Raw genomic sequence first — 27911 nt, forward strand, 5'->3', positions numbered from 1 at the left:
TTATAAGCAAATGCTCTGCTGTTCACACAGCTTTTAAGCACAGCATGGGGTTAAATGCAAAGCACTGTATGCTAGGTGATAATGGTGAAAGGCAGGGTTGCAGACTTGTCTAAGACATGTGAATGTGATCACAAGTGATATTCTTTATTGGCTAAATGCTAACGGTGGAGTTTTTGTGTCGCTTTTTTTCACCCACCATAACTTAAAATGTGTATGGTAAACCTATCCAGCCTTGAAAATGGCAAAGCCTGTACAACCAACCTCACACTGATGAGACCCATAAAGGTCAAACAGCTATCTATGAGTGGTTTTACTGGCTTTGCATCTAATCCCATGCTGTGCTTAAAAGCTGTGTGAACAGCGGAGCATTTGGTTATAAGGGTTCCATGTAAAAATGGATTTCAGGCAAAAATCTGACACATTGTGTGCTCATTTGCATATCATTTCCCGGAATCCCTTGCTGCGGTTGAAGCACTGTATGCTAGGTGATAATGGTGAAAGGCAGGGTTGCAGACCTGTCTAAGACACACAAGTGATATTCTTTATTAGAGATATAGATATATATTTGTTCTGTAATAAAATATATAATATCATTTTTACTCCTTTTCAGCTGAAAAGCTATATACAAATTGCATCCCCGCTACTCTCTTGTTTATAACCCTAGAACAATTACTCAATTATACTGTCAGATATTATTACTGTAAAAAAATAGGAGTAAGTTTGTTAAGATGAAAACAATTTGGGAGCTCGGATTAAGAAGCAATGGAGGAAGATTGATGGATTCCTATGCTGAAATTCTATTAGCTGTTGACCGTGCATGAAGGTTATTCTTCAAGCATTTTCATTCGATTATTAGCAGCATTCTAATGAGATGAAAATAATCCACCAAATGAAGAATTACCAATGTGTTGAAAATAATCCACCAAATGAAGAATTACCAATGTGTTGAAAATAATCCATCAAATGAAGAATTACCAATGTGTTGATCTTTGTTTTCTATTTCCTGTATGCCCTTGATGCAAATGGTCATCATTGTGTGATATTTCTTAACCCAATTTTAATAAATGTCTTTTTTTTTTTGTTTACTCCACTGATGAATAGTTTTGTAACCAAGTTAATTGTAGTGTTAGTCAGTTGTTCAGTATCTTATGCAAGTGGTTCCGAAATATTGTTCCATGGACAAGCATGACTTTTTTCTATTTAGGTGCCTTGACAAATCTGTGCATGAATTGTCTTCCTTGGCATCATAAAGTCATTCTTCTCATGTCACAATCCCTTGCTGTTAAAGGCACATGGACCTCATCATGCCCCCCCCAATCCTTCAGTCTTTATGTGTTGGAAATAGGGACGGTATGAGTTTGTGGGGCAATGTTATCACAATTTCATATCATAAATAGAGTTGTGCGATTTGTTTTCAAATTTTCTTCGCACGTGTTCAGTCTTCTCCTAAATTTGACATTATCAACACATTTTTGCAATAGTTCACATTGCTCAGAAATGCACAAACATTGCTTAGGTGTTAGATGTTTTCCCAAATTACTGAGAAATTTAGCAATTTGCCAGAATTATGTGAAAAGGATAGTATATAAAATGGCCACGTGACTTGATGCCTTTTCTTCTGTGATGGAATTTGCATTGCACATTTACTTTTAAACTTTGGCGATTTTGTTGTGTGCAACGTATGCCATTTTCACAAAAATGTTAAATGTTGACCAATATGTAAAATTCTGCAAAATAATCCCTCCTCTCATCATAAATTAGTATTTTAGCAGACGCCCTGTAGGAAAAGTTTGAAATTATAATCAGTTACAAGATTTATCCTTTGTCCTTCAACAACTATTGGAAAAGTTTATGGTTTACGGCGGCTATTATTTTTCCAAAAAGATTCCAGTATATCACAAGGAGGTAAACTTTTTGGTTTGGGGATTTTTGTATCTCACTCAATCACTTGTTTTTGGAAGAACCTTTATTAGCAGACAGTCATGCTGCATATACAGAAGCTACATTTTCACTAACATTAGCACAGACAAACTTAAATAGTGTTAATGTGGTAAATATTTGTAAATCTGCTATACACAGGGAGCAAACCTGACTTTCTTGGCAATGGAGCATCAAACACTTTCAGAGAGCGTAAAGCAAAATACATTGCTTAAAATTCGAATTACAGCTGTTGATGAGGAGGCTATGAATTCCTTAAGGTAAGCTTCCTACACTCAGGTTAATAATCTCTGTGGATTTTAGACGTTAATGAAGGTTTTGTCGTAAAAGAAATAGTTCTTTTATATTCTTATATAGCTTTGACAATGTACACTGTGCTTTTTTTTTTTTTCATTTTGCAAACACAAGTCTGTTTAGAAGAGCTTACAATCTAATGATGGTGGCTGAGGCATAGGGAGATAAGTGATTTATCCAAGTTCACAAGTAGAGCTGACACTGGAATCTGAACCAGGTTTACTCATTTTAACGACCTTGTTCTTAACACTAAACTAGTCCATAATGGGGAACCATCTTTGGATTTGGTGTGGAAATACAGTAAGATTCAATGTAGGTTGTGATACCTTTCAGCAGACAAACATTAGATTTCTTCATAGATTAAATGATAGTGTAAGAGCTTTTAAAACCTCATGCAGTAGGTTTCTTCTTCAAGTGTAATTCCTATGGATTTTGAATACATGGCTGAATATATTACAACAAAAAGTCTTCCCATATGATGTCATTATTTGGATATATTGATATAATAATTCAGAGGTATCTAACATCACATCAATTTACATTCGAAAGCGAATGTGTTTTTTTTTTTGCCTTTGTTTGACTATTCTTAAAGTCAGTGCACATCTCTCATATCTACAGTAGATTGCAAGCTTATAGTTTATGAATAACAAAACATGCTCAAGTGATCTATCAATTGCACTGTAATACACAAGCATATCAATTTCACTCTAATAGTAATACTGTATTTCCCTTTACAATAACTTTTCATTAAAAAAAAATCAGAAGCATTTTAATAGTTTTGGCAGTACATCAAGAACAAAGGCCAGATATACTAAGCTGTGGTACTCCGTAACTTGCAGCACAGTTTAGTAAATATGGTCCTTTATTGACTTATTCACTTAATAAATGCCCATATTTACAAAGCAATCTTCTTCAACAAGGCACCTTCCGGCACTGGAAGACACCTTGGGCTGTAAGGTATCTTGCAGCACATAAGGTGTCTTATAGAGTAGCACTTGTTTGTAAATTTGATCCATTATTTTCAGTATTTATAAGGTCATTCAAGGGACACCAGTTTTAAATAGGAAGACGGCTTTTAAAACGAAAAAATTAGAACTGCAAGGAAGTAACTTCCATTATAGTTTAGAGTACTGCTCGGTAGTAGAGTGCAATCTGGTGTGCTCCTGTTTTAATTCTCAAGGGTAGCCCTCTCGGCACAGACCAACCTTTCACCTCCCAATTAAAAAAAGATGCACTGACAAATCAACTCAATAAATAAGACTGAATATCATGAAGAAGTATTAGTTACTTATAGCTGGAGGATGTACTTTGAGAATAGTTGATTTACACTAGCCAATTACAGTTTGGTCTACCTATCTCTCAGGATCTCAAAGAATTATGAATCCGTGTTGATGGAGCGGTCACTGGGAAATTAAAAAAATGAGTTTGAGGCATGTCCATGTTTGTCATGCATTTTACTATTTTTCCCGTATGCCCATTCTCCCGGCCAATTTCCAGTTTAAAAAAAACCCAAAACTCATACTACATCATTTTGGTGGCTTGCTTAGGGGTGTCTGGGTACCTGCATAATAGATCTAATTAAATCTTCCAATTACTAGAATGTGGTGGCCCTGATGGCCAGACATTGGTATAAACAGACTTTCCTAATAAATTAGAACCGAAGAGCTGACAGCCCAATACCCGAGTGCTACAGTTTGTACATTAATCAATATTAGCAATACTTTTATATAGTCCTACAAAGCCTGACTTTGTACCGATGCTTTACATGATGAATTACATAATTATGTAAATTAATCCACATTGTGCTTTCAAGGGTATCTGGTAAGGAAATAAAACTTGTATGAGTGGGAGATACCGTGACCTTAAAGGAAGTCTCTGATCTTTCAAGATGGTAGTTGGGCTTGATAAAGATGTTTCAGATGGGACAGTGTCTTTGATGTAGATGATTACACCTTCTGAAATATAGATGACAGACACACCTGATTGCGCAGCGTATTTCTACAGTCAGATCCCTATCTAAGATAATACAGAATCTTACTCACATGAGTTATGTCTGTATGTTCATTGGAGAGAATCTGTGGTGGCTCCCCTTCTCCTCTGTTCCTCTCACGAACCCCCGTGTGGAGACAGCTTACTGGGATCAATCACAGTCCTCAATGACGTCAGGGATGGTTCCGTTGCGACACCCCCACCGACGTGAGATAAGATGGGCACAATATGGTGTAGTATGCAATTACCACAATCAGAATCCAGAAGGTCTAGTATGTGTAGGGATCGACAATCCAAAAAGTAATTGGCGTGGGGGGGACAGGCTCAATACAGTTTCTAAAAGAGAGAGTTATTGGATCTACACACTCAAAACCCTGTCCCCCCTAGGACTTAATATCGAGTTCGATCTTGCAGCCTTTCTGAAGGATTTCTAAATCATTTTATTCAATGTAGTGGGAATTTTTATATGTCAAATGAACCACATCGATTTCAGTGTTTTAATTATTTTATTAATTCTAGTGGATGTCTTATTATTACAATATGTTATTATTTGAATTGTGTCAATATTAGACATATGACAAGTAATTTGTATTTTTTAATTGTTTATTTCTTAATATTTGTGATACTCTTATCATTTCAACTATCTATGCAGTAGGGATTTTGTGTTTAGAGTTGCCATGGACAAAACCCCAGTCGCGCGGTCACTACCAAGCAGACATTCCATGGTATATTGATAAGCTTAAACTCCACCCCCAGTAGGAGTCTCTCTCCATTTGGGTTTGCATATAAGGTAGCAGCGACTAGGCTCCACCATCCCCTGACGAAGTGACCACGTGTCACGAAACGCGTAGGGAGGAGGAGCCTAGTGAATTGAGCCATCGCAGCACCTGTAGTCCTGACACGAGGAGGGTTTCCTGCATCACTGACGTCACACGCCGAGTCGACAGCGTGTCCGTGTGCAGTATACCTCCCCGCTGTGTTGGAAGGATTTGCAAGCTGCGGACGGCATTAGCGCGGAGTATCATCCACATTGCACCATGTGAGTGTATTTTAAGCATTGTTTAATTGTTTTAGCCCAATAAAGTAATTGCATACTACACCATATTGTGCCCATCTTATCTCACGTCGGTGGGGGTGTCGCAACGGAACCATCCCTGACGTCATTGAGGACTGTGATTGATCCCAGTAAGCTGTCTCCACACGGGGGTTCGTGAGAGGAACAGAGGAGAAGGGGAGCCACCACAGATTCTCTCCAATGAACATACAGACATAACTCATGTGAGTAAGATTCTGTATTATCTTAGATAGGGATCTGACTGTAGAAATACGCTGCGCAATCAGGTGTGTCTGTCATCTATATTTCAGAAGGTGTAATCATCTACATCAAAGACACTGTCCCATCTGAAACATCTTTATCAAGCCCAACTACCATCTTGAAAGATCAGAGACTTCCTTTAAGGTCACGGTATCTTGGACTTATAGCGCTGGGGACTATATATTTGTTTGTGCACTTTTGTTACCAGGTTTGGAATAGCCTGTCATATTGTCACCAAGCTGCTTATGTTATAGATTTTGTTCTCACTTGATGTTCACCATGACACATATTGTTTAGCACATTATCGTTAGCACATATTAATTTGTTTTAGTGTAGGTTAGCGCTTTTTGGAGGGGTTATTTTCTTTGTTTTGTATGAGTGGGAAGTGCTTGCCCCAGAGAGCCAATCACTACAGAATTATCTGCACAGTGGAAAAATACACACAAAATTATTTTTCTTCTGTTTATACCCATCATTTCAGAGTCATTTTTGGAGGAAACAAAATTGGTCTTGATATTCATGGGAATGATGACAGCAGTGTCTTTTTGGCAGTACAAGGTCGGTGCATTTGCCACAAATATTTTATTCAATTATTTTTTGTCTGTGAATCAACTTCTCTAAAATACTTCTTATTTGTAAATGAGTGTCCGTACATGTACGTGGAATCATTACACATGTGCTTCTTAATGTTATCCCTTAAAGTGCAATATCACACATTTTTTTAACTTCAAATGTATTGTTTTTTTTTTGTTTTTTTAAAGTCAAACAATGACAAGACGTACATTCATTATGTCTTTTTGACATTTAGAAAGTTTCAAAGTTAACATCCGTTCCAAAGATATGTAACGAACCAATTGAGAAAAGAAATGTAAGGGGACGGGGGGAATGAAGGTAAGGCGGGGGTGGGTCCTCTCCTCCACCATCATGTCTAGAGCCAAATTGCTCCAAGTCTACCCAATTCTGGGGTATGGATCAACCGTACCTCTGTGAGTCCAAGCCCGATTCACCTCTGGGCTTCTTCACAGGTCATCTAGCCCTCTATCGAACCCACTAATCGAACGAGAACACACTTGTGACTATCACTGCCAGATTGTGTTTATCTCAACCCCTGGGACGTCTGTCGAGTCTAACCAAGGCGCCCAGACCTTTAGAAAGTTGATGCCAATGTAATTATCCAAACGTGTTAATTTTTCCATCTGGCACACAAACCAAATGCTGTTCCTAATCTTGGGAATTGATGGAATTTGGGGTTGTTTCCGTAATGCTGTGATCTTCCACCTCGTTGCTGCTGCAAAATCAGCGATCAATTTGTTACCAGCTTTGGATAAGCCCTGTGTTGGTCTGTTCAGGAGGAACAACCACGGGTCTGGTGGAATTGTGAGGTCAAAAATCCTCTGGAGCCAATTTCTAATCTCCCAGATAGGACTGATCCGAGGGCAGGACCACAGCATACAGTATGTAACAGGACAGCCGATTCTCCACACTGTCTAGGGCACAGTGTGGAGTATCCTGGTATTAACCTAGATAATTTCAGTGGGGTTAGATACCACCTCATTAAAACTTTATATGCGTTCTTCAATGTCATGCATATCGAACTCTTGGGTACTGACGTAACTTTTGCCATCCACTCCTCGTCCTCCAATACCTCCCCCAGGTCCGCCTCCCACTGCGCCATATAGTTTAATTTTTGTTGCCCGCGGACCCAGAACCGATCACTTCCTTCGACATCTGTGAACTTATATCGCAGATGTATGTTTCCATGAGACAGAGCTTTTCAAATGTAGTCAATGGGGGGCGGGGGGTATGTTCGTTGTAGAGTGCTCTAATCTGGAGGTATCTAAAACATTTGGTATGGGGGATGTCTTTGTCTCATCAAATTTGATCAAATGATTTGATTGCTTTGTTTCCTTCCAGATCTCTAAGACTATAAAAGCCTTTTTGTTTCCATATTATGAAGTCGCTGCTAGGCAACCCCGGAGCAAAGTCTATATTGCCCCACAGAGGGGACATCAATAAATTTCTGGTGGTCAGAGTGCATTTGAATTTAGAGGCCTCCCAAATTGATAATGAATTTGTCATTGAGGAAAAATGTGTGTTAGCTGACTTACTTGCTGTTTTAGGAAGCCAGATTACATTGTTTAAGTCCAATGGGGAGCAACTCTCATTTTCCAAAGCCAACCATCTTTTCAATACTGGGTTTATCTACCACTGGGAAATTTTGCATAATTGAGCTGCCTTATGATAGGATAACATGCAAGGTACCGCTGGTCCCCTAGTCAGGGGTGTTATTTTTAAAATCGTTTTCTTCACTCGTTTTTTTCCCTCCCCATATAAGTTTGGAGATTACAGACTGAAGCGAGAGTATATCCTTCAGTCTCAGTGGCACGGGTAACATCTGAAATAGGTATAAGATACGTGGGAGGAGGTTCATTTTAACGCTATATATCTTCCCTAGCCAGGAAATCTTGTGGGCCGACCATTTTCGTATATCTTCTTTTAGTGTTTTAATGAGTTTGGGGTAATTTGCTTCATAGATATTTTAAAATTCCTTAGTGATATGGACCCCTAAAAATGATACATTTACGTTGCCAATTGAAATTGATCTCTAATAGTTTTTCAGTATCCTTTGGGAGATTTATATTTAGTGCTTCAGATTTAGCTTGATTAATCTTAAAGCCAGATATTTTATTGCATTTTCCCAGCAAGTCAAACAGCTTTGGCAGATAGGTAAGAGGTTTTGAGATTGTTAAAAACACATCATCTGCATATAATGCTACCGTGTGAATTTGTGAATTAACTGCAATTCCCGAGATATCTGGATTGTTATGTATCTGGGCCACTAATGGTTCCATACATAGGGCGAACAAGAGGGGTGAAAGGGGACAGCCCTGTCTATTGCCACTTTTGATTTTGAAGGGGTCTGATGGGAATCCCTGATGGATAACTCTAGCAGCAGGTCCCGAATACAATAATAGGATTTCATTCCCTACCCTGTCTCTGAAAGCTCCAAGCGTAGCTTTTAAATATGGCTAGTCAATCTTGTCGAAAGCTTTTTCTGCATCTAGACTTAACATCATAACCTTTATCTTTTTTGTATTGGCTATTTCTATCAGATCAATGATTCGTCGTGTGTTATCAGCTGCTTGTCGATCCTTAATAAATCCGACTTGATCTGGATGTATCAGTCTAGGCAGGATTTGACTTATCTGTTGGCCAATAATTTACCATAGATTTTGTTGTCTGTATTTGTTACAGAAATTGGTCTATAGCTTTTACAGTCTTGTGGATCTTTCCCTGCTTTATATATTACTGAGATGAACGCTTGGAGCATCTGTTCTGGAAAGGGGCCCCCCGCTAAAACTGCATTGAACAGCCTACATTCACCTGGCCGTCGTGCATGCGTCTCAACACACTTCTTTTTAATGAAATTTGTTTTACTAGTTGACTTTACATTACTTATTTCAACCTTATTTTTTATTCCCAAGTGAAATTTCCCATAGTATTTTGCGCTCTGATAAAATGTGATTTATTTTGAAATGTAAAATGCTTCTATAACATAGTCATGCTCACTACAACTTTGTAACTTAATTTCCTGAATAAGATATAAGTATGGATCAAAAAATCTCATCTGTGACCAATGAAAAAGTAGGGGTAAAGAGACTCCATGTGCAGAAGTAAAAGGTGATTGAAGGGGGTTAACAGCTCAACCACCAGCGCAGTTCTACGCATTCGGTCTTTCCTGCTCTAGGCCCCATATATATTAGATGAGTGACTTTTCTTGACAGGTAAACTGGTATTTTTTGAGCCTTCCTGTATATTTCTTGATTTAGTTTTATTCTTTGTGCAGATAAGACTTTTGGTAAACTTGCAAAAGCCTTTTTAGATGTATTCAATGATGAAAAAGCCATTAAATATGATATTGAATGTGTTACACGGTGGCGTTCTTTCATTCTCTTGCACCTCTGAAATATGTTGGGGTTAAGAATTTAAATATTTAAATATTAATTTCCTTTACGAAATTCTAGTCATATGTTGAAGCAGTGAAATTGCCCTGTAGGTTAGCATTTTGTCAAGGACCCAGTTCAGGGAGCTAATCACAGAGGTGCTGTTCAGTAGAATCTAAATTGCTTCTGTGAAGAAAAATGATCGAAAAACCTGAATTCAAGGTTACACTGCTACTAGAAAAACACCTGGAAGTGCATTTAAATACTTAATCCAACCTCCAACTTTGAGCATACCCTTCTCATTTCAAATTTTATAAGGCAATTACCCATGACTGATAATTCATTAATTGCCTGTGAGTTTTCCAAACCATGGCACACAAAGACCTCGTCCACTAATAAAAGGGTTAATTGTACAGTGTCAACATGAAAACCCTCACTGCTGACATATTCCTACATTTACTTATTTCGATACAGAATGTCTATGCTAGTTTAAATGCATATGCATAGAATGGAGCATGCGGGTGGTAGGATAAGACTTTTTTTTCTGAGCTAAATACATTTAATGTTGATGATTTAATCTTCCTTCGTGCAAAATACAATTTAAAAGTAAAAATTTTTATTTTTTAGAAATGGTCCAAAAGCATAGTCCAATAATAATTGTCTCCTGCAACTTCTTTGGCAATATTTAATCATTTGTACACTAGTGTGATCTCCTACCTCATAAACGCCTCCAAGAATTCTTCAAAATGTACATATGAGCCTGAAGATCTTGAAAGTACCACTGTGTAACTATGTAACTTCATTAATTATTTTCCTGCTTTGATATCAAGTTATGTTGAGCACTACAAAACAAATATTGAACTAGATATCCCCTAATCCATATGCATGATAGCGCTGTAATGGTTTATAGCCTAAAGCAGAGAAGATTGACTGCTTCATAAATGCAATTACAGCCGTAATAATAAACATCTTGAGTACTACACTACAGAGATGGGTTGTGCTGCTTTTGAGCAGGATTAACACAGCCCAGTTGCCACCAGCCAGAACTCTGCAATTACTGTGAGATTGCTTTTGTCAATTTCTTGTTGCAGGGTTTCCTCCCCTCAAAATGGAGGGTACATTGATAATTGTGATATCCCCTGCTTGCAGAAATGTATTTAGACAACTGTGCATTTTGTTTTCTATTTCTAATTTTTAGATGTGATGAAAGAGAAACTGAAAAATAGGGGTGTTCGAACCTTAACGGGTTTAGGAAAATATTTCCGGCAGCTTGACAAAAAAGGAAATGGATTTTTCCCAAAAACAGAATTCAAGCAGGTTCTCAAAACATTTCACTTGGATATTTCTGAAAAGGTACAGTATGTCTACAATGTTATCTTTCAATGCAATATGATTAAAATATGTATACTGTACAGGCTCCCCTTTGCTAACAATAGGATTCAAAATGTTTACATATACAGTATGATAAATGTTCGTTCAATATGTTAGTCCTCTGGCCATATTAATAAGGTGTTAGTAAATACCATCCACTGATTTGTCTTTAGTATTCCTTAGTTCTTGAGGGTTAGAAACGGGTGCTTCCTGCACATGGATTTCCCAGACAGCTTGGAGTGCTTGGATAACTAAAGGATAGAAGAGAACACCAAAAACTCATCCATAGTATAATAACTACAGTATAATGCATGTATTTAAATAGTGACAAAAACCTAGTTACATAGTAGATGAGGTTGAAAAAAGATATACGTCCATCAAAATCAACCTATGCTAAATTTAGACGACAGGTACTTCATCCTTTATCTATACTTGCAGTATATTGATCCAGAGGAAGAACAACAAAAAACCCCAGTGAAATATCATCTAATGAACTCATAAGGTGAAAAATTAATTTCTTCCTTACTCCAAATATTGGCAATCTGATTACTCCCTGGATCAACATCCTTCCCATGTTAACTAATTGGTATATCCCTGTATTCCTTTCCTTTCTAAAAAGATGTAAAACCTTTTTTTTTTTTAAAGATATCTATTGTATCTGCCATCACAGTCTCCATGGGTAATGAATTTCAATTTTTAACTGCCCTTACTGTAAAGAACCCTTTCCTTTGTTGCTGGTGAAATCTCCTTTCCTCCAACCTTTAAGGGGTGACCCCGGGTCCTTTGTACTGCCCTTGGGATGAATAGTTCTTTTGAAAGCCCCTTGTACTGTCCCGGAATATATTTGTATATAGTTATCATATTCCCTCTTAGACGCCTCTTTTCCAATGTAAACAAATCTAATTTAGGTAGCCTCTCCTCATAAATCAGATTATCCATCCCCTTTATCAATTTGGTGGCTCTTTTCTGCACTTTCTCTAGTTCCATAATGTATTTTCTAAGGACTCGTGCCCAAAATTGTACTCCATATTCCAGGTGTGGTTTTACGAAGGCCTGGATTATAGTACTTACTTGGTCTCGCGCGACGGACCGCATAGCCTCGCGCAAGCATGTTGCCCGAGCGATGTGTGAACTGAGGTGCAGGTTATTGGGGAGGCGTGGCGGACGCGTCACAAAGATGGTTCGTCCTCATTGGTCGAACCGCTCACGTGACGCTGATGTCAAGGGGCCGCGCGTGAAAAGACAACATTTTTTCTATTTTCAAAATGCCATCGCGCTCCGTCGTGTGTGTGTGTTTGTGTGTGTGTGTGTGTGTGTGTGTGCGCGCGCACACTAGTGGCGCCCTCATAGGGATTATGTTATTTGTGCTTGTCGCACGTGAGTGCCGTCGCACCGACTATAATCCTAGATGGTTTATATTAGGGGCATAATTATGTTTACAGTACTTCCATTCCATCCATTGTGCGTTTAATGCAAGATAAGATCTTGTTTGCCTTTGCAGCTACTACATGACTTTGGGCACTATTGCTAAGCCTGCTGTCTACAAGAACTCCTAAATCCTTTTCCATCAAGGAATCTCCTAATTTATACCCATTTAATTTGTAAATTGCCTGTTTATTCTTGTTTCCCAAATGCATAACCTTGAATGTATCTGTATTAAACCTCATCTGCCATTTTCCTGCCCAAGTTTCCAGTCTATCCAAGTCCTTCTGGAGAGAAATTACATCCTGCTTTGATTCTACTATGTCACACAATTTAGTAGTATCGTCCTGTTTTTAAATTAGATGGCTGTTGATGGCAAGAAGGCTGGAATATATTGTTGATGACCTAGAAGTTTACTGGATTTTATGTATTTTGGTGAAGCTTGTCAGAGTAATATTGGGTTTTTGCTAGTCTGGTTTGCCTTGTGCGTGTATTCCGCAGCCATCTGTAGGTATTAAGATCCTTGGTGGTTCCAATTACTTTGTATCTTTTCCATAAGGTTGGTTATAACCCACGAAAGGTGGGCCTCCCGTACTCTTATTGTGCATAGCGGAGCTTGGGTATCAGAGTTTTAAGAACTCTGTTTGGAAATAATCAAGTGCAGGATCATGGTAAGGTATCAAGTTGATTCTGTACCATTGGCCATCAGTGGTGCGGTAGATGCCAGCAATAAGAATGGGCTTAAATAAAGGGGAGACACATTTTTCCAACTAGAATTTAAATAACGAGTGGGCTTGGGGGCAATTTAGCAGCGTAAATTGTAAGTAGTCTTCAATATGAAGTAATACCTCTCTTCTCTTTGACCTACAGTACCTGTCCTAAAAATGGAGTATCCCTGGATGGTAATACAGTAGTTACCAAGGGTTTTAGGAGTTAGCCATGTTTTGGTGAGAATGATGGATTTAGGCTTATGCAAAAGGGACCATCCCCTTATTTCATCCAGTTTGGGCAGCAGGCTATAGATATTTATAGTGGCCCTTTTTGGAGTTTGGAAGTGGTATGCTCAGGGTTATTGGACAGGGTTGAAAGGGTGGGGGGAGGGGGCTGGCTTCCTCAATCTCAGAAATATTTGGTGGTTTATAGCATTCTGTATCCCTACAAACATTTTCTTTGTTCTTTAACTCCACTGCTAATTTCTATCTACAAGGTCTCTACATTTTCATCATTCCGTTCATAAACCTCTTTCCTTATAATAGGTTTTAAATCCAGTTTAACAGTTTAACAAATAAACCTAGTCTACAACCTCTTCTGTTTGCTCGATCCCTCAGAAAATGGGAAAAACCCTCTAATTGAACCGCCTAATCATTAGTTTCATCCTACCATGTTTCAGTAATGCCTAAGATATCATGTTGCTCCCTTGTAACTAATAATTCAAGCTCCCCATTTTATCTGTCAAGCTTCTTGCATTACTTTGTTTCATCCCACTGACTATAGTATTATACCAGGTGACTATTATTCTCAAATGCTTCTACTCCTAAAATCAATCACTGATGTGCAACGATAAGTGGACTTCCTCAATACATTCATACGGGAGCCTAAATTACTAGGTTATATAGATATTCTATGAATTATTCCTGTATACTTTAAATACACAAAGAATGAAGCTTACAAAAATAAGTAAAAACACTAAAAGATTGAAATAGACTGTGACTATAGAACTATCTCAAGCCAATTTTTAATGGCCTGTGCAGTATATGCGTCATATTTGGATATTGACAGAACTACTCAGATCAAATCGTAGTGGTTGTATATAAAGTGAAATGTCACTTTTGTCTACTTTTCTTTTAAGGAGGAGTTAAAATCACTTCTTGCAAGAAATGTAACCTGTTCTACGACCTACCATCACAGTTGAGAAGCATTGAGTTATATTTATTAATGAGGCAGCCTACAAAGTGGGTCAAACAAATAAATATATAAACAACGTGTGAATGCACATGGTTCTGTACAGAGATTTAATCACCCTTTAACATTTTACATATGTCATCTGAAACTCATGCTTTTCACTTACTTCTTGTTCTTCACATTTATGTATTGGTAAAGAATAGCATTACAATTTCACTGTGCTTTACAAACAAAGAACACAATAAAAAAAACTTCAGTATTTATATGTAGATTCTGGGATGAGAAAATAGCCCTTTTATGTCTTGTCAATTAACACCAAATTACTTAGATGGCTATTAACAATGGATAGCACATCATTTTCTGAAAGTGATGATTACCAGAGCTTCCTTTATGTTTTTGCAGTTCTGTCTGGATTATCATTACAATTTCTGAGTGCACACACATTGAGTGCTTGTTCAACCATGTGCTATCTTTCTTTTATATATCGTTTTCTAGCTTTAGGACATTTCAAAATATAAAAAGGCCATATTTATTAAGTGGCACTATAACATAAGACAATTGTAAATGTGCCAATAACATGTAATTTAGCTTAACATTTGCCACTTGTTTGGATGTCACCAATAGCTGTTTCACGATGTGTGATTTCTACAATAATAACTTAGTCTAGACCAATAACATTGGATGTTTGATTGCGCTATAATATCTGCTGTAAGATCTACAGTATTTAAATAACTTCTTATTAATCTAAGAAACCAAATTCTGATTCTTTTAAAAGGAGTCTAATGGTCTTTGATCCAATTTATGGACATTAGTTTGTCCAATCTATAAAGCTGTCCAGTATGTGACGTGTTTAAAAAATATATACTGTTTGATTAAATGTGGTAGCATAAGTTATTTGGTCTTTTTGTAGAATTTTATCCATCGGATGGAAGAGGCCGTCACATTCGATTTTTCTGACCTCTTTCATATATTTAAGGTTATGTTATGCCCTCAGCTCAAATTTACTGATTTAATTTACTGATTTAATTCTTCAGTCCTGAATTCAGAGGTTTTATCGTCCACTATAACTCTTTGCATATAGATCTACTGGCTGAATTGAGGATATTAATGATACCCCTAGGGTGAATGCTCACAGCTCTTAAAGCTGTATTGCTCTACTTAAAACCTGTGTTTGCCTTTTAATATTTTCTATAGTACAGAGACTCTAAAGGCCAGCATTCACTAAACTCCGATAATGGGTATCACAGCTTATCTGCCTGGCACAAGGAGTCTTAAGTTTTTAATGCTTTAGTGTTGTAATGGGACAAGGACAGGGATCGGCACGCACATGGCTCTTGTGCCTTTCCCAGAAATAGCAGATCTATTTCACAGCTCTCTGGAGTAGACCAGAACGGAGGAGAAGGACTTTGTAGCCAGACTTAGGGGCCTATGCAGAAAGGGGCGAAAAATTGCATTCGCCAGGGTTTCAATTCGCCAGGTTTTTGCTGTGTTTGCTGTATGCAGAGAGGGCCGAATCCCTGGCGAATGAATGCACCACCACCATTTGATAAAATGGCTCGTAACCGGTGGCGAGACGGCTGCCTGGCGAGAAACTGCCGAGAAGCCGTCCCCTGGCGAGTTGTGTTTGCAGCAGAGAGAGATCCGCTGCTCTCTCGGCGTAAACATCAGCACATTAAAAATTATTTAAAATACATTTTTATTCATAGTGTACATGTGCAGGGGGACTCCGGAGCTGAACCGCATTGGTTTCAGGTCCGGGGACCCCCTGCTTCCCGAGATACAGACCCCTTTATGAGGTGCCGGTATCCCTCTGCATTTAAATGTCCCGATCACGTGACCGCGGAATGTAAACAAAGCAGAGGGATACCGGCACCCCCTAAAGGGGCCTGTATCTCGGGAAGCAGGGGGTCCCCGGACCTAAAACCAAAGCGGTTCAGCTCCGGAGACCCTCTGCACATCTACAGTATAAATAAAACACACATATCAATACACAATCATTCCTTACCTTAGCGGCTATGTGCTACGGTAACGAAGCAACATTAATGTATTTTTAATAATAGTGTACAGTGAGCAGGGGGTCTCTGAGCCACAAATAAATTCGGTTCAGCTCAGGGGGCCCCCTGCTCCCGCACAATATTATTAAAATACAGAAATGCTGCTTCATTACCATAGCGTATAGCCGCTAAGGCAATGAAGGGTTAAGGCAGAATAGCATGTTTATTGGGGACAATTGCCCCCAATAAACATTGCAATAAACAACATACACCCACAGTGTATTTAAAATACATATACAAGAATAAATACATTAAATACATATAGCACTTACCCATTACCGGTTGCCACGATGAAGGCCATCCTCATCTTCATCCTGCCCATGCCCCCTCCGCTGCTGCAAAACAGACACAACAATGAAAACATCCAAAGTAATGTCCCCTAACCCCTTAATCACCATAGCGGTTATTAACCGCTACAGTCATTAAGGGGTTAACCCACCCTCACCCACCACTCGGGACGCCTACATACCCTCCCACAGTAACCCCCCACCCCGTGAGGCCTAACCACCCTCACCCACTACCCACAAGGGAAGCCTACCCACATACCGTTGGGGAACACCCCCCCCCCCCCCAACACCTACAGTACAATAATGTGCAAAATAACTATTATCCAGATAGGGATAATAGATTATTTGCCCATTATTAAAAACATTAACTAGCATATTCAAATAAATTAAGTACTACTGACCTTATCAATATGAAGTCTCAGTCGCCAGCAACATCCTTGTCTTGCCCACAAAAAACATAGCCAATACATTGCAATTATATTCAGATATCAATTAACCCCTTAAATGCCATATCGGATACTAACAGCAAAGGTAATTGAGGGGTTAAGCCACACTGACCCGATACCCACCCTTCACCCATAAATTTGTACATTGGCTTCATCATGCAAATACATATATATATATATATATATATATATATATATATATATATATATATATATATATATATATATATACACACACACATGATGAACCAATATACAAATAAATGTAGAAGGGTTATCAAAACCATACTGTACTCAAAATAACAGTTCTCCATAAATACACACTACAATACAATAAATTACCTTTCATAATCCTAACTGATATTACAATCAAAAAGATCAAATGCCAATGAAAAACCTCAAATCACAATCAACACATTGTATGCATCATATATACAATGTAAATGCAATCTATGCACCATATACATTCTGCAAATGAATGTTAACAATAACATTGCAAGCAAAATACAGATAACTCCAAACAAATATACTATTGTAACCAATCCGGTAAACATAAATCAATTACCATTCATTAATGACATCCCTAAACAATTTACATTCCATCCCTAAACAATTTAAATGACATCCCTAACAATTAAACAATTAACTAATTCAAACCTGCAACTGAGCAATGTAGCCTGTGAAAATATATAAGTACCAAGAAGCATAAAAAATTGATAACCAAGGCTAACCCTGACCTCTAATACAACATACAATAGCAACAATTACATCTATCTAATTTTAAAAGACTTTAAACATACATTAAAGCATAGCAGCATAGTCAAAATAATTAAAAACACATCAAATCAAGCTTTTAAAACACTATCATTTCTTACCCTGTATGTATATATCTCTCTAGACATACATACATACAGTGGCAAGAAATGATATACCACTGATAATTAAATAAACATGTAAAGAAAAGAATTTAAAAAAATTAACAAGTTCAATTAAATACATTTATTTAGTTCACTTACCATTACTTGCCCCCACCGACTCCCGTTGAACTGGTTACTCACGTGCAAAACCACCAGGCACAGGAACCCATAAAATAACAAACCATAAAAAAATAAACATTAAACTAAAAATCCAAATCAATCCACGGGTCTTGTAATTTTAATCCATCTTCATCTGTATTCTTCTTCTATCTTCTTCCGGGGTCTTCTTCCCGTCTTCGGCCACGCCCTGGCCTTCTTCTTCAGTAGGAGGTCCTTCCTCCTCGGCGGCTGGCTTCAAAATGAGACAACATAGGCTTTTAAAGGCCTATGACGTCACAATTTCGTCATATGGTTCCCACGGCCCTGATTGGGCCATGAAAACCATGTGTTTTGGCCGATAAAAAAAAAATGATGACATCACTTAAAGGCAATGAAAGCACAGCCAATCAGAATGGCTTTGCTTCAATTGCCTTTAAGATTACGTCATTAAAAGAAACATGGCCGTCCACACATGGTACGGTAGCCAATCAGAGCGTGGAACTCCATCCCTACTCTGATTGGCTCTAGTATACCATGTGACAGAGGTTTGGGGGAGAAAGGATGTGACGTCATTGAAAGCCTGTCACATGTTACTATAGCCGATCAGAGTGACGTCATAATTTTTTTTTTTATCGGCCAAAACACATGGTTTTCACGGCCCAATCAGGGCCGTGGGAACCATATGACGAAATTGTGACGTCATAGGCCTTTAAAAGCCTATGTCGTCTCATTTTGAAGCCAGCCGCCGAGGAGGAAGGACCTCCTACTGAAGAAGAAGGCCAGGGCGTGGCCGAAGACGGGAAGAAGACCCCGGAAGAAGATAGAAGAAAGAAGAATACAGATGAAGATGGATTAAAATTACACGACCCGTGGATTGATTTGGATTTTTAGTTTAATGTTTATTTTTTTATGGTTTGTTATTTTATGGGTTCCTGTGCATGGTGGTTTTGCATGTGAGTAACCAGTTCAACGGGAGTCGTGGGGGCAAGTAATGGTAAGTGAACTAAATAAATGTATTTAATTGAACTTGTTAATTTTTTTTAATTCTTTTCTTTACATGTTTATTTAATTATCAGTGGTATATCATTTCTTGCCACTGTATGTATGTATGTCTAGAGAGATATATACATACAGGGTAAGAAATGATAGTGTTTTAAAAGCTTGATTTGATGTGTTTTTAATTATTTTGACTATGCTGCTATGCTTTAATGTATGTTTAAAGTCTTTTAAAATTAGATAGATGTAATTGTTGCTATTGTATGTTGTATTAGAGGTCAGGGTTAGCCTTGGTTGTCAATTTTTTATGCTTCTTGGTACTTATATATTTTCACAGGCTACATTGCTCAGTTGCAGGTTTGAATTAGTTAATTGTTTAATTGTTAGGGATGTCATTTAAATTGTTTAGGGATGGAATGTAAATTGTTTAGGGATGTCATTAATGAATGGTAATTGATTTATGTTTACCGGATTGGTTACAATAGTATATTTGTTTGGAGTTATCTGTATTTTGCTTGCAATGTTATTGTTAACATTCATTTGCAGAATGTATATGGTGCATAGATTGTATGCATCATATCTACAATGTAAATGCAATGTGTTGATTGTGATTTGAGATTTTTCATTGGCATTTGATTTTTTTGATTGTAATATCAGTTAGGATTATGAAAGGTAATTTATTGTATTGTAGTGTGTATTTATGGAGAACTGTTATTTTGAGTACAGTATGGTTTTGATAACCCTTCTACATTTATTTGTATATTGGTTCATCATGTGTATGTGTATGTATATATATATATATATATATATATATATATATATATATATATATATATATATATATATGTATTTGCATGATGAAGCCAATGTACAAATTCATGGGTGAAGGGTGGGTATCGGGCCAGTGTGGCTTAACCCCTTAATTACCTTTGCGGTTAGTATCCGATATGGTATTTAAGGGGTTAATTGATATCTGAATATAATTGCAATGTATTGGCTATGTTTTTTGTGGGCAAGACAAGGATGTTGCTGGCGACTGAGACTTTTTATTGATAAGGTCAGTAGTACTTAATTTATTTGAATATGCTAGTTAATGTTTTTAATAATGGGCAAATAATCTATTATCCCTATCTGGATAATAGTTATTTTGCACATTATTGTACTGTATGTGTTGGGGGGGGGGTTGGGGGGGGTGTTCCCCAACAGTATGTGGGTAGGCCTCCCTTGTGGGTAGTGGGTGAGGGTGGTTAGGCCTCACGGGGTGGGGGGTTACTGTGGGAGGGTATGTAGGCGTCCCGAGTGGTGGGTGAGGGTGGGTTAACCCCTTAATGACTGTAGCGGTTAATAACCGCTATGGTGATTAAGGGGTTAGGGGACATTGCTTTGGATGTTTTCATTGTTGTGTCTGTTTTGCAGCAGCGGAGGGGGCATGGGCAGGATGAAGATGAGGGTGGCCTTCATCGTGGCAACCGGTAATGGGTAAGTGCTATATGTATTTAATGTATTTATTGCTGTATATGTATTTAAAATGGCCACATTCACTATTATCCATTTGTGGATAATAGTAATTGTGGTCATAACTATACTGTATGTGTTAGGGGGGGGGGTTATTTCTTTAAAAGTATGTATGTCTTTATTCATTAATTTGGGGGGGGGGGCACATAATTGGTACTGCAGGCCTGCGGTTAACACCCGAGGGCCCCCGCCGGCCTATAGTATCATTGATGTGCATATATGTGTATGTTAGGGATTATAGGGGTTGTTGTTATATATATATATATATTTATATATATATATATATATTTATATTCATTTATTTATTTATTCATTTAGATTTATTTATTTAGTGTGGGGCTGCTGTGTGTCATTATTCTTCATTGTGGGTAGCGGGGGTGGGTGAAGGGGGTATTAGCCCCAACGGTGGTTGGTTAGGGCTTGCGGGGGGGGTAGCGGGAGGGGTTAACCCCTTCATGACCGTAGCGGTATTAACTGCTACGGTCGTGAAGGGGTTAAGGGCACCCGCAACCCCCCCGCAAGCCCTAAACTCACACCAAAGGCCAAATACCCCCTTCACCCACACCCGCTACCCACAATAAAGCTGGCACGGTGGGTTAACCCCTTCATTGCCTTAGCGGTTACCCGCTAAGGTAATAAAGTGGTCTGTACATGCATTTTTCCTGCCTCAGATGCATGCCGGGGGGCTCCGGTGCTGGTATTAATGGGTATCAGCTCTGGAGCCCCCCGGCATCAATCAGAGCCAGGAAAAGGGCCTGATTTTTTTTTTATGGCCCCTATCGCCGCTCAGCTCCAGCTTCTTGCCAACTTTTTTTGGCGGAGCTATTTGGAGAACATCTCTCCATTTTAATGGCGCGATGAGCGGCGAGATGCTGATCGGGGCTACCTGCATACGGCGGGTTTTAAAACTGGCAAGATATTGCTTCTCGCCACCCACGCAGCGAGTTTTTAAAACACAAAAAAAAACTGGCGGTTTTTCCTCATCTCGCCAGTTTCTCGCCATTTACTGAATTGCTGTAGGCATATTTGGCGAGAACCTCGCTGCTCTCTGCATAGGCCCCTTAATGTCCCCGCTGCAGAGGAAAGCCACAGGAATGCAACTGTAGCATCTTCCGGAATCGGGGATTAACACAGCAGGAGGTACAAAACAGAAGTATAGACCCCCACAGGTCACCGCGACTTCTACCTTCTCCAGAGCTGCAACATTTTAACATTTGTGCCGCAACCTCGGGAACAGTATGTCTGGCTACATCTGTATGTATAAAGACTTGTGAATTTGAAACAGCTTGAAAGAATAGTGCATTTTGTCAAAAATGTATTTATTCTCCTAAAATCATTAACAGCATGTGTTGGTATGCCATTAGTCACTTTTGGAGTAGGTTTTATTAATATATGTGCAGATTGTGTCTTGTTAAAATATATGTACATAAATATGTCACAAGTTATGTCACTTAATGAAACCTAAGAGTCATTTAGTAGATATATTAAAATATATTTGTACATGAATAACAAAGATATATTCCTCTCTCTGTTCTCTATCTTACTATTAATGAAATCCAGTTCTTTATTGGGAGAAATTTCTGACCACTGAAGCGTCAGCGTGGCTATGTTCAAAATATTTTTTATTACACCATGAAAAACAACATTCAATTTTGACGCATTTATGGTGCATTAAAAATGTTGCATGCTTGTAATTTCATATGACATAATATACATCTGTGTGCCACGGGCATCTAAACTCTGCCTCTAAGTCCACCCCATAGCGCCATTTTTTTCTTTGTAAAAATGATGTTGCTGCACACAGTGCACAACATACTGTACAAAAATAGATTGAATGCAATGACACATGGAGACACAATAATTTGCTATTGTTATGTGCATCTGTTTTACAACAAATTTATAGCAACGCTTCATACATAGTTCCCTTTTGTTTTCCATTCCTGACAGTGGGGGGTGAGTGCTATATTCTGGGTCATATGCCCCTTGTGCCGGCATGTCTGCAGCACTCTTGCTATTCTGGCAAACAAGTGGTTAACAAAAACCTTAGTGGTCAAAGGTGTATAGTGGCAATCCATACGAATGGACTCCGTATGCGGCCTTTTCTCATATCCCTTACTCTTCTATATCCTTTTTCCCTTGCTTGCTGTAGGACTTGGCAATCCACTGTGGTATTCAAATTGTTAGTGTGCAAGAAATCACTTACACAACAAAAAATATCCGTCGCACACCATGCAATAGATGTAGCAAAACAAGCTCTACTTGCTCGTAAGATTTTTGTTTTTCTTGGGACAGTGCCATCACTACTTCAAGGGAAATACAAAAAAACGTTATGAGTAAGTAAAGCTTGTTTTGCTACATCGTTTGGATCGTGTGCGACGGATATTTTTTGTTTTGAAGCGCATGTTGGTGTACATCGAGGATGCTGGCCTATATCCAGCCCGCACCAAGCATTATTAGACATTGGCAAAAAGCAGGTATGCATATTTGAAACTGGCTTTTTGAAATCATTAACACAAAAATACATGTTAAAAAGAAAGACCTATGGCGTAAGGCCTGGTTAGCTATCCTAAATAAACACCTAGTAGAACACGACTGCATTTAAATGATTTAAAAAAAATGTAAAAATGAGAAACACGTAATACAAATGTATTTTTACATTTTTTTGTGACTCCTTCAGGCATTTTCAAAAAGTACTTAGCATGTTTCTGTGGTGCAAAAAACTGCTTAACATTGGGTTCTTATTTTACTCTTAAAAATATCCCTTTAATCTCTGAAATCTTCAAGGGTTTTAAGACCCTTGAACGATTTCAAAATGTGGGCAACAGCATGTTTGCTTCCAGGTAAATTGTTGTCTAAAATGCAAAACTTTTACATTTTATGTGAGGTTTGCTCATTTGATATAGAGCTATTTCTAACGGTTTCTAGGGAAATAGCCAAATGAAAAGATGGATTGGGGAGACCCGCAGCCCTGTATTTCCTAACTTTCTCTTATTTGACAGAGACCCAATACTGTACGTTCCCTTGGTTTAATTTTGACTTTTATAGGCTCTGAGTTTATACAATATCAAGATGATATTTTATTTTCGTTGTACAATAATTGCCAATTTCGAGAAGTACTGATAAAATCGCCTACCATTCAAGTTCAGACTGTGCCCCATAGGCAGAGATTTACAAAGGTACATTGCAGGGTAATGCACCCGATACAGTGTTAAAACGGTAATCTATACCCGTCACCCTGAAAATAAATTATGTTTTGTTTTTAAATACAATCTTTGCAATTCTTGATTGTTTTAGTGAATTAATATGAATATATTAACCATTGCCTTTGAAATACTTAATTATATTTTGTTATATTTGTTAGTAGGCTTTTTGATGCATTTTGAGCCCACAGAAAAATAGGTGTTAAATGGCAAAATACTTTTGTTTTATTGATTTATGTGGCTGTAGGGGACTACACACTGAAGTGTAACTCCAGAGATTGTCATTCTATATTAATCTTTATTTAATGAATTCCATGCTACAGTACTTGGCTTGATTTAAAAAAAAAATTTTGCTTTGAATTATTTTAGGTATTTGATTCCGTGTGGCTTATGTTGGATGAAAAAAATGAGGACAAAGTGGATTACGGCACATTTATCAATACTATAATTGGAGAGATGAACGAATATAGAAAAGCATTTGTCAGAAAAGTAATCATTGTTTTTTTTGTTTTTTGTTTTTTTACGCTTTTGTACCTAGAGTACTCCAAAGTCTATACAGAGTGTGAAAGACATTATACCTGCTAAACTTAATGTACATTTCTGACTTCTAACAGTAAGCAAACTTCGTTTGAAATTCTATAACCAGTCATATAGCTAGATTTATAATTGTTCTGAAATGTGTACATATATTAATTCCAAAGTCTAAAATATAATGTTGGATCTTTTTATTTTGTCGTTCTAATATTTAGCAGTAATTAAAATATTGCTAATTATTTCACTTATCTATATTTTTTTGCAGTTTAGGGCATTGTTTGGAGTGTTCTCACTCCTGAAGGATATAGTATTGCAAAGTTATTTTTCTATGGTGCTTAAGCACTCGGAGGGGTTAATAAAAGCCAACAAGTTTGAGAGAGTATGTATGTACTGTATGTATGACAAAAAGTGCATGCTCCATAGATAATGCACATATTTGAATGCAGCAAAAATAATACACTGCTTATTAATTAATAAAAACACACTCCTATACTGTACAGAGCTAGCAACAAAGTCCCTTAAATCCCAGGTACTAATCACCAGATTAGGAGGTGGCTTGTATCAAATTGAGTAGGAATTAATTTGATTTTGAGTCCAAGGAACAAACCGCATCCACTGTGGCCTCTCTCCCAACAGGCCAGCTAGATCTTAACACAGTATGGATCGCCGTCTGCTGGAACAGGACTCTAATGTATCAGGTGAATAGGCTACGCGGTTTTAGTGTTCACTCGCAGAAGCTATGCAATGTTTCTTTCCTAATTTAACCACTTTGTGTCCCAAATAAAGATTTAAATTCCAGTTGTTAGCTTGTAGAAAAATATTTGATATCGCAAGGTGTAAATGGGATGTCTTTGTGCTAGTTTAACCACTTTATCCTAAATAGCAATTTCAACACCACTTGTTAACTTATGTTTGATATTGCGAGGTGTAAGCGGGCTGCAAACCTGCGTCCTGAATGTCTTTTCTAATTGGAGTAAAACAAATTTACTTTCATTTGTGCAAATGTGAGTAAAATTGTTTGGCCCCTGCTAGAAAGGCCATTTAGTACTCGGGTTCGCAGCCCACTTAAACCTCGCAATATCGCACATTATGCTACAAGTTTAAATCTTTATTTGGGACACAAAGTGGTTAAATTAGGAAAGAGCCATTGCATAAGATTCTAAGAATTAACATTAAACAAGCGTGACTTATTCATCTGATTTACAGTATACAGGTAGCAGGACTGCCCCAGCGGCTTACAGACCGTGACCTCTAACTGTGTTAAGATCTAGTATTTGCTAGTTTTCTTTGTTTGTTATAGTTTATGCAGTTAGATGCAGGTACTGAAATGACAATATAAGTGTTGCTAATATTGCCTTGTTTAAAGTGCTGTTCAATTACATTTAGAATGACAAGATTTTAGACTGACACAGGGGTATATGTGATACATTTCTCTTCTTTTCCCATTGAGAGGATGACATTTTTCATGATGTCTTCTGTTTATAGGCCTACATGAAACTGGATCCCAATAAATCTGGCATTGTGCCTATGGTAGATATAAGTAAGTTCTACTGTGCCAAGAAACATCCACAAGTATTAGCACGTAAGTAACATTAACACACTCATAATTTAATTTAATGAGGCTGTTTTTCACAAAAATTAGTCATTATTTTTTTCATTATTAGGCTGCAAGACCTGTTTAAAAAAATAAATATATATTAAATATATGAATATATATATATATATATATATTTATATATTTAATATATATTTATTATATAATATATATATTATTAAGGTTATGGTGGGTAAAAAAAGTGACAAAAACTCTCCACAGTAAAGCATAAAGCAACTGCAAATATTACTGTATGCTCATTTGCATGTCTTAGACAGGTCTGCAACCCTGTCTTTCCCCATTATCGCCCAGCATACAGCGCTTCCACTGCAGCAAGGGATTCTGGGAAATGACATGCAAATGAGCACTCAGTGCCACCTTTTGTCTCAAGCTCGTATTACACAAGCAGATCCTCAAGCCAATGCATGCTGTTTTAAACACAGCTTTTAGACAGAGGCTGGGATGAGATGCAAAGCCATCACCCACTGTGAATGAACCTTCATCGTTTTATATATATATATATATATATATATATATATATATATATATATATATATATATAAAACGATGAAGGTTCATTTTTATTGACTGATGCCTACACTATGTTTTTATCACTTCAGTTTCCTACTCCACTAGAATTCTGTCTTATTTTAAAGCAGCAATACTACTTTTTATATGTAAAGCATGTGACCATGTATTATTCTGCATTCTTACCTAAGCTGGCAATAGTTTGGGGCTCCTGTGATAAATCTATACAAGTCCTGATTGTGTGCCTAACTAAATGGCAATCTTCTGACTTGGTGCTGCAATCTGTGAATTGCTGCAGCTGATATACAACATTATATTACTAAGTGTCACACATTATGGTTACAGCTTTCAGATTAAGACAGTCTGCTGTTGGAACACAGCAACAGATCTGTTTGTGATACTTTGTTGCCACAGGTCAAAGCTCAAAAACGGTCTGTGTCAGAGGCTGTTTGAAAAGAGGAAGTGGATATAACTTTCAAAATGGTTGCTGCAGCAACCAAAGGATATCAGTACATTACAGTAAAAATGGCATTAGAAGTTAAACAAATGCAGACAGTATTATCTAATTCTACAGAACTGATTTATCTTAAAAATAAAAAATAAAAATATATAGCATTTTTCACGTTTTGCTGGTTCAACAGTGGAGTATCACAAACTGACTACAATAACCAAAATGATTATCACCTATTCATACATTATGGGCCATATTTACTAAGCAGGATTCTGCCAAAAGTCTCCTTTCCGTAACGGTCAATATGTATATGTATATATATGTATATGTATATGTATATGTGTGTGTAAACACAAAAGAAGAAAAAGAAACCTCACAAAAAGCTCTCAGACTTATAATGCAAAATATTAATAAATGTATTGAATCAATGTATAAAAAAAAAAAACAGGAAAACTGACTGAAACCCTAACTACTGGACTCAAAAAATATTAATGGACATAAATAAAAAAGGGACTAACTCATAAAACACAAAAATAAGGAGAAAAATAAACAGAACCTCAATCTATAACACCACTATGAGGACAGAAGTACCCATAGTGATTAACGACCGGCTGGTCATACAGTGAGAAAATGATATGAAATTACAATAAAGGCAAGTGCCCTAAACTCCAAACTGTGTAAAAAGAATGTGTGGTGAAAGCCCACCAGGAAAAATGTCAAGAAACACAGATAACAGAATCATGACACAACAATCACACTGAACATGTCTAACCACATATATAGAGCACTGTAATGAACCCCTATATAGCATAGAACTACAGATGTAGTTCACATGAACAGGGGAAAGGAGCAGAGAGAATGATTCAGTGACCCAAACACAAACCTACAGTACAATGACATGCAGGAGACTGGTTATACACTTGATAACAAATATATATTAAGATGCCAATACAGTAACCGATAAATGCTGCAGTGGTCCACCCTAGAAGAAGCCTGTGGGGGTGAAACACATTATGGTAGTCATCTGATACTGGCCCTGACTGCTGGCCTCCTTTGGACTTCATATTCTTTGGATTGGACTATCCTAATGTGAGGTGATTCACTCCGGCTGGGGT

General features: G+C 37.6%; 1 protein-coding gene across 3 annotated transcripts in view; it reads left to right on the forward strand.

The window, feature by feature from the left end:
* CAPS2 (calcyphosine 2) overlaps positions 1-27911 on the forward strand; it is a 108005-nt gene that overhangs the window by 68349 nt on the left and 11745 nt on the right. For 2 of the 3 annotated variants that reach the window (XM_075600222.1, XM_075600223.1), the window contains exons 14-18: positions 2080-2198; positions 6018-6094; positions 10679-10833; positions 24059-24178; positions 25709-25805. In XM_075600222.1, coding sequence (XP_075456337.1) covers positions 2080-2198; positions 6018-6094; positions 10679-10833; positions 24059-24178; positions 25709-25805 — 568 coding nt within the window. The remainder of the gene's footprint in view (positions 1-2079; positions 2199-6017; positions 6095-10678; positions 10834-24058; positions 24179-25708; positions 25806-27911) is intronic. The other variant, XM_075600225.1, reaches the window with a different exon arrangement.

This window comes from Ascaphus truei, chromosome 5 (genome assembly GCF_040206685.1).
Source record: "Ascaphus truei isolate aAscTru1 chromosome 5, aAscTru1.hap1, whole genome shotgun sequence".
Lineage (NCBI taxonomy): Eukaryota > Metazoa > Chordata > Amphibia > Anura > Ascaphidae > Ascaphus > Ascaphus truei.